This window comes from Canis lupus, chromosome 19, assembly GCF_003254725.2.
Source record: "Canis lupus dingo isolate Sandy chromosome 19, ASM325472v2, whole genome shotgun sequence".
Classification (NCBI taxonomy): Eukaryota; Metazoa; Chordata; class Mammalia; order Carnivora; family Canidae; genus Canis; species Canis lupus.
Window position 1 is genome coordinate 38,591,436 of NC_064261.1, and position 8,966 is coordinate 38,600,401.

General features: G+C 34.8%; 1 protein-coding gene across 3 annotated transcripts in view; it reads left to right on the top strand.

Moving 5' to 3' along the window:
• Positions 1 to 8,966, top strand: part of ACMSD (aminocarboxymuconate semialdehyde decarboxylase) — a 66,286-nt gene that overhangs the window by 55,018 nt on the left and 2,302 nt on the right. For all 3 annotated transcript variants that reach the window (XM_035702369.2, XM_049097332.1, XM_049097333.1), the window contains one exon: positions 6,251 to 6,349. In XM_035702369.2, the coding sequence (XP_035558262.1) occupies positions 6,251 to 6,349 (99 nt within the window). The remainder of the gene's footprint in view (positions 1 to 6,250; positions 6,350 to 8,966) is intronic.

Below are 8,966 nucleotides of genomic sequence, written 5' to 3' on the forward strand. Positions count from 1 at the left end.
TATCAATGACCTATTAACTCAGATGAATACAATGTAGGTTAATTGAGGCTAAAAACATGGTTTCAACTCAGTGGTTCTCAATCTTGCCTGTACAGTACAATCATCTGGGGAGCTTTAAAAAAAATGCTAATGTTACTGGTATTTTTAGGCCCCCAACCCCAGGTATGATGATTTAACTGATTTGGGGTAGGTTCTAGGACGAATTTTTTTAAAGCTCCCCAGTTGATATTAATATACAAATAGCAGGAGGGAAACAGCAGGTTAACATCAGTAAGAATCTATAATTTATGGTCACGAGGAACCTTAGAAATACTTTAGTTTTGGAACTTTGTTTTTAATCCATGGAAACATTTGGTCAACAAAATCTTATAATATTGTGTAAACAGGTAAAACATAGAAAAGCAGAGTTTTTCTAATTAAGCAGTAAAGGAGGGAAACTTTACCCTTGCCCCTGTCCCATCTCTCTTATATTAACTTCATTGATGTTGCTCCCTCTCCAGGCCCCAAGAATTCTCTGTATAATACTTTAAAAACAATTCTTGTGACTGAAAATAAGGGGGGGGGGCATTCTCTCATTTATGAAATATTTTCAAGCTCTAAAAATATGACTGGTGCTAATATATGGGAACACTTCATATTTTAGAGGGGAAAACAGACAAACAACAAGTGTATATAGAAGAAAATATGAGGAAATGCATCTATATCTTGGAAATTGGGAAACCTTTCCTAATGATAACTCAAAATCTAGTAACTATATGGAAAAAGATTAATAAGTTTGATTGTTAAAAATTTTTTTCAAGGCAATAAAATATTACAAGCAAAGAAGCCAGCTGACAAACTGAGAAAATGTTTGCAACATATATCATAGACAGAGAGTGAAACCACTAATATTTAAAGAGCTTCTAAAAATAGATAAGAAAACAAACAAACCGAGATAAACTGGCAGAAGATATAAACAGTCAACCTCATGTATAATAAGAAAAACAAAAATTAAAACTGCACTGAGTTACCATTTTTCACTTAACCGATTAGCAAAGGAATATTACCAGAATTAGAGGGGATATTTCGTATTGATAAAAAGGTCAATTCACCAGTAAAATCCAAAATATAAATATATATGTGCCTAATCAAAGAGCTTCAGAATTCTTAAAACAAAGACTGGCATCATTAAAAGAAAAAATATATAAACTCATAATCATAATTGGAGATTGAAAGCCCCTCTCTCATTAAATGAAAGAACAACTACCAGTAAGGATAACATAAAAATCATCAAGGATATAGATATCAGAAGAGCACTATCAACCACCTAGACTTAACTGATGTTTACAGAGCACTGACTGACAACAATTACATAATATATATTCTTTTTAAGTGCATATGGGACATTTATCAAACTAGACCATAAACTCTTAAATCAAGTCTCAGTACCTTTCAAAAGGCCGAAATCCTATCAATATGTCCTATGACTAGCAGATATAATTTAAAAACCAGTAATAATAAAATATCTATAAAGATTCTCAAATACTTGAATATTAAACCACATACTTATAAATAATCCATGGAACAGTGGGAAAAATCCCCCCCCAAAATTTTCAAATGGATGATAATGAAAATACAACATATGAAAATTTGTGAAATGCGGCCATTGCAGTGTTTAGAAGAAAATGTACAGGTTTAAAAACAAAACCAAACTCACAGATACAGAGAACAGATTGGTGGTTGCTAGACACAGGATTTGGGGGGGAGAGGTGGGAGCAAAATGGGTGAAAAATGTCAAAAGGTTCAAACTTCTAGTTGTAAAACAAATAAGTCATGGGGATGTAATATACATCATAGCAACTATAGTTAATAATACCACATTGTATATTTCAAAGTTGCTAAGAGTAAATCTTAAAAGTTCTCATCACAAGAAAACAAAATGTCATAACTATGTATGGTGAGAAATGTTAACTATACTTATGGTGATTATCATTTCACAATATATACAACAGTGAATCCTTATACCTGAAACTAATATAATTGAACAACACAGGTTTAAACTGTAAAGTCCACTTAAACATGCATTTTTATAGTATTGTACTACAATACTATAAATGTATTTTCCTTATAATTCTCTTAATAATATTTTTTCTAGCTTATTTTTGTTATAAAAATATAGCATATAATACATAGAACACAAAAAATATGTGTTATTTGACTGTCTATGTTATCCATAAGGCTTCCAGTCAACAAGTGGCTATTTGTAGTTAAATTGTGGGGGAGTTCAGATTTTCAATTGCATAGGTTAAAGGTCCTGCCCCTAATTCCAGTGTTATTCAAGAGTCAGCTGTGTGATGTTGTATATAAATTACACCTCAATTTTTTAAAGTATGGGTTTAAATATTTCTGTTGGAAAAAGAAGGTATAAAATCCATGATTCATGATTCCACTTTAAGAAACTAGAAGAGGAGAAAATTAAACTCAAAATAAGCATATAGAAAGAAATGACAAAGAACCAAAATCAGGGATCCCTGGGTGGCGCAGCGGTTTAGCGCCTGCCTTTGGCTCAGGGCACGATCCTGGAGACCCAGGATCGAATCCCACATCGGGCTCCTGGTGCATGGAGCCTGCTTCTCCCTCTGCCTATGTCTCCGCCTCTCTCTCTCTCTCTCTGTGTGACTATCATAAATAAACTTTAAAAAAAAAAATAAATTATTAAAAAAAGAACCAAAATCAAAGAACAGAACCAACATAAACAATAAAGAAAATTGATAAATCAAAATTTGGGTATTTGGGGATGCCTGGCTGGCTCTGTTGGTAAAGCATGCAACTCTTGATCCTGGAGTCATTAAGTTCAAACTCCATGTAGATGGAGAAGATGGATGGATGTAGAACTTACTTTTTTAAATAACTGGAGACTTTTTTCTTAAGATTTATTTATTTGAGAGAGAGAGGGAGGGAGAGAGCACAAGCAGGGGGAGAGGCAGAGGGAGAAGCAGACTCCCCAATGAGCAGGAAGCCCAACATGGGCCTCAATCCCAGGACCTTAGAATCATGACTTCATCAAAATTAAAATCTTTGGGGGGCACGTGGGTGGCTCAGTTGTTAAGTGTCTCCCTTCAGCTCAGGTCATGATCTTGGGGTCTGGGGTTCGAGCCCCATGTTGAGCTCCCTGATCAGCAGGGAGTCTGCTTCTTCCTCTCTCTGCCCCTCCCCTTGCTCATTCTCTTTCTCTCTCTCTCTCACTTGCTCTTTCTTGCTCACTCCCTCAAATAAATAAAATCTTTAATTAAAAAAATTTAAAACTTTTGTACTTCAAATGTATGTCTAGTAAAGTAAAAAGACAACTCACAAAATGAAGAAAATATTTTTACTATATACCTGAAAAGTCTCTAATACTTAGAAAATATTTAAAAATTCTTACAACTCAACTATAAAAAGAAGATACAGGGGCTTGAATAGACAATAAAGGATCAGAACAGATACTTCTCCAAAGACATAAAAGGGCCAGTGAACACATGAAAAGATGTTCAACATAGTCATTAGAGAAGTGCAAATCAAAGCCACAGTGAGATACTACTTTATACCTACTATGATGGCTTTAATCCAAAAGATAGACAGTTACAAGTGTTGATAAGGTTTGGAGAAATTGGAACCCTAATGCATTTCTGGTAGGAATGCAAAATGCAGCAACCACTATGAGAAATAACTCCTCGAAATGCTAAACATGGACTTAACCATATGACCCATTAATTCCACTCTTAAGTGTATATCCAGGAGAAGTAAAAACATATTCACATAAAAACTTGTACAAAAATGTTCAGAGCACTAGAGGGTATTATGCTAAGTGAAGTCAGTCATTCAGAGAAAAACAATCATCGTGATTTCACTCATATGTGGAGTTTAAGACAAAACAGAGGATCATAGGGAAAGGGAGGGAAAAATAAAATGAAATCGAGAAGGAAATAAACCATAAGAGACTCTTAATTATAGGAAACAAACTGAGGATTGCTGGAGGGGAAGGGGCGGGAGGATGGGGCAACTGAGTGATGGACATTAAGGAGGGCATTTGATGTATTGAGCACTGGGTGTTATATACAACTGAAGAATCACAGAACTCTACCTCTGAAACTAATTATACACTATATGTTAATTTTTTTAAGATGTTCAGAGCAACATTATCATAATAGCCAAAAAGTAGAAACAATTCAAACATCCATCATCTTTTTTTTTTTTTAATTTTTATTTATTTATTTTATGATAGTCACAGAGAGAGAGAGAGAGAGAGAGAGAGAGAGAGGCAGAGACACAGGCAGAGGGAGAAGCAGGCTCCATGCACCGGGAGCCCGACGTGGGATTCGATCCCGGGTCTCCAGGATCCTGCCCTGGGCCAAAGGCAGGCGCCAAACCGCTGTGCCACCCAGGGATCCCAAACATCCATCATCTTATAAGTAGATAAATAAAATGAGGTACATCTATACAATGGAATATTATTCCACCTAAAAAGGAAAGAAGTACTGATTTAGGCTACGACTTGGATGAACCTTGAAAACAGCAGACTAAACAAAAAGTGGTGACATATTATATAATTCCGTTTACATGAAATGTCCAGAATAGGCAATTCCATGGACAAAAAGAATAAATTATTTTACACTAGGAAGGGAGGAAGGAGGAAATGAGGAGTGCCTGCTAATGGGTATGGGATTAACTTTGGTATGATAAAAATGTTCTGGAATAGGATGGTAGGAATGATTATACAAATTCATTGACACACTAAAACTCACTGAATTATACACTTCTAAAGGCTAAGTTTAAAAAAAATTTTTTTTAACTTTTATTTATTTATGATAGGCACACAGTGAGAGAGAGAGAGGCAGAGACACAGTCAGAGGGAGAAGCAGGCTCCATGCACCGGGAGCCTGACGTGGGATTCGATCCCGGATATCCAGGACCGTGCCCTGGGCCAAAGGCAGGCGCCAAACCGCTGCGCCACCCAGGGATCCCTAAAGGCTAAGTTTTAAATTATGTGAATTACATTTCAAAAAGGGAAGCGGGGATCTCCTCCATCCCCAAATCCTAATCTTTTCCAGAGGCAAATAATGTTGTTTCTTGAGTACCATTCCTGAAATAGACTATATACACACAAACATGTATTTGTTTGTCTATAGGTCTCTTGTTAAAACAGAAATATGGGGGGCACCTGGGTGGCTTGAGCATCTGCCTTTCAGCTCAGGTTGTGATCCCAGGGTCCTGGGATTAAGTCTTGCCTCAAGCTCCCCATGGGGAGCCTGCTTCTCCCTCTGCCTATGTCTCTGCCTCTCCTTCTGTGTCTCTCCTGAATAAATGAATAAAACCTTTAAAAAAATACAACATAAATATGAGCATAGCAGATACATTGTCCTAGGCTTTTTTTCTTCTTTACAATATAATTTCAACATCATTCCTCTTTACAATATAACTTGGTGATTATTCCATTTCAACATATGTAATATTCCTCATTCCTCTTTATTTTTTAGACATGCTATAATTTAGTTTGCTAGTCTTTTGCCGCTACAAATAATGTTGCTATTAATTCCCTTGTATATATTTCCATTACACATGTATTAATGAAACACATTTCTAGAAGTAAAATTTCTGGCTGAAAATGTGTTCTTATTTTATTTTGATAGACTGCCATTATTGATTTAATATCTCTCTTTCTTACTAGATTATGAGTTCTCTGATGATAGGGACCATTTATGTTTGGTTGGCCAGGGTAATCTAGATTCTAACGTATCGCCTGACATACTGTTTTATATATTTGTAGATGGACAAGCCTGTGTGCTCTGTTGTACAAACTGTCTGCTTCTCCCTCTCTCCCTCTTTCCCTCCCCACTGCTCATTCTCTCTCAAATAAATAAATAAAATCTAAAAAAAAAAAATTATGGGATAAATTGCAATATGCCATTCTAAGAAATATAGAATCCTTAATTTCATCTGAAGATATCAACATGTTTTATGAAATAAATGCTTGCTTCTCATATAGGTATTTCAGTTATTCAAAAACAGGAGTATGGGGAGGTTCATTTGCAACACCAGTAGTGACACCTGCTGGAGAAAATGTCAGAATATGTTTTGAATCCATTAAATCTAACATTTTAGATCAGTGTATTTCTATTAAATGGAAGGAATTAGTTATTTTATCATAGGAGCATTTGTAATAAGTAAATATAATTGTATTTACAGGAGGTTCTTTGATGCTCCATAAAGTTACAGTTAAATTTTTTTTCAGGATAAAGTCATTTTGGGAACAGATTACCCCTTTCCACTAGGAGAGCTGAAACCTGGGAAATTGATAGAGTCCATAGAAGAATTTGATGCAGAAACAAAGGTATATGCCTTTTACTTCATGTTCTTCTTCCTGAGTTTTCCCACTCTAATTCTTTAGTTTCAGAGTACTTTGATATGTGACAACAAAGAACAAGGGAAGCATTAAGCTTGATATTCCTAGAATTGTTACTAGAAATAGTGGAACTATTAAAGGGCAAAGAAAGATGTGATTTATATACATATATATACATATATACATATAACAGAATATTACTCAGCCATAAAAAAGAATGAAATCTTTGCCACTTGCTATGATGCTGATGGAGCTAGAGAGTATAATGTTAAGTGAAAAATGTCAAAGAAAGACAAATACCTTATAATTTCATGCATATGTGGAATTTAAGAAATAAAACAAGTAAAGGTGGAAAAAGACACAAACCGAAAAACTCTTAACCATACAGAACAAAGTAGATGGCTACCAGAGGAGAGGTTGGGGGCGGGGCATGAAATAGGTGATGGGGATTAAGAGTACACTTATCTTGAGAGCACTGAGTAGAACAACCAAATCACTACATTGTACATCTAAAACTAATATAACATTGTATGTTAACTACGCTGGAATTAAATTTTTTTAATTATTTTTTAAAAACTGAAAGTCAATCTAATACAACTAAATTCATAAGGCCAAAAATGAAAACTAAAGAAGCATATGATAATCATATATTTATGTTTGTATGTTATGAACAAGAAAAATTTCCAAGGTTCTCCTTTAACATTTCTGTAACAAATCTACCAATCTCAAAAATTGTAATGATTCTGGTTATTTGGATATGGAGACTAAAGTCTTGATTAACAAGGACTCAAGGAACCAGAACTCTCATGTAACTGGATTTTTTTCTTTTGGCATTTGACTTTTAGGGTGGGTAACTGATATTAAAATGTACTACAATGCTGCCACTGCCCATTCTACCCCATAGGCTTATGAACCAAGATGAGTTTAAAATGATAATCTGTGTCCTCACTCCCCTCTCCTTTGTCATCCCCCTCTCATCCCATCCCTACCCCACAATGAAATAAGTTCTTCCTAAGGGATTCACTGCCAATCACAACTGAGGTCAAGGGTGGCCAAAGATGAAGACACAGGGACATATAAACTCTTAACAAATCTTACAAAAGTCTCAGTTATGGGGCTCAGTCAGTTAAGCATCTGCCTTCGGCTGAGGTCATGACCCAGAGGTCCTGAGATTGAGCCCTTCATTGGGCTCTCTGCTCAGTGGGAGAGTCTGCTTCTCCCTCTGCCTCAGCTCCTCCTCAGGCTCATGTGTGCTCTCTCTCTCTCTAAATAAAATCTTTTTTTTTTTTTTTTTTTTTTAAGTCTCAGTCAATAACCCTTTTGCATAATTCCCGGCTTTCTTCTAAACTAGAATCCAAGCTCCCTTGGACTCTTACTCTCCGCTTGAATCATTAAGGATATATCTCATCAACTCTTCTCAGTAGGCACGAAGCACAGTAACTGATTCCAAGAAGAGTCCATTCTATGTATACTGATTGCAATTTTTTTTTTCTGATTGCAAATTATTAACAGAAACTTCAGGCTGCTTTATATAGGAAGTTTCTCCTTTGCCACTTACCCATCTTTAAAGTACTAAGAGTATTGGATTGTTAAATGTTTATTTATTTAAAGTAGGAAGCTGTAGTAAGATTTTTTTCACTTTTTCTTTTTACAACAAACATTAAAAATGAAAAACTTTCTATGAAGTTAACCAAAATCAAACTAAAACTAAATTACCCTAAGTATACTGATTAAACCTTTAATGGAATAGCAATTATTATTATTTTATACCTCTAGTTATTTAATTTTATGTGCTTATGACTTTTAAGGTCAAAGTTCTAAAAAACTCTTCCATGAAAATTTTACACTGTCACAAATTCAGGACATTCTGTTCGAAGTTACTCACTGTAAAATTGTTTATAATAAAAGACTGAAAACAATCTACAGGGGATAAATAAATAATATATCCATACAATGGAATGTATATAGCCATAAGAAATTAAAAATCAATTTCCAAGAAAAATTAAGTTTAAAAAACAAGTTATAAAACAATGCATATAGTGTACTTCCATTTGTATATAATATACTATCCATCTGTGAAAAAAAATCTATATATCTAAAATAAATATTTGCTTATATATGCATAAAGTATCTGGAAAAACAGACAAGAAATTGATAACGCTAGAAGGAAAAAGTACTGGTTGGGTGGTAGTAGTGAAAGGAAGCATCCATTTTATACTCTTTGAATTTTAAGCCATATGAAGGTAAATTTCACTAAAAAATTTTTTTAAATGAAATAAACCCATTTGATGATGAAAACAACACTGGGAGGTAAACAGGCAGAAGCATTCCATCATGTAGATGCACAGGAAGAAAACAAGATTTGGGTGTTGGGTGATTTGCCAAAGGCAATATTAACCATTAGATTATAGCACATGGACCTAACCCCAAACCAACACACCAAAATATATTTTCTTCAAGCAATAATTGGTACCAACCTATTTTTAAAAGTAAAGCAAATAGTTTGTCAGAATAGCAATAGTCATTTCTAAGTCTTCCTTTAGAGGAGGATGGCCCAAGTGTATACCAGGGAAGAATCCTGAGTAAGAGGTCCCTGCCTCAAATC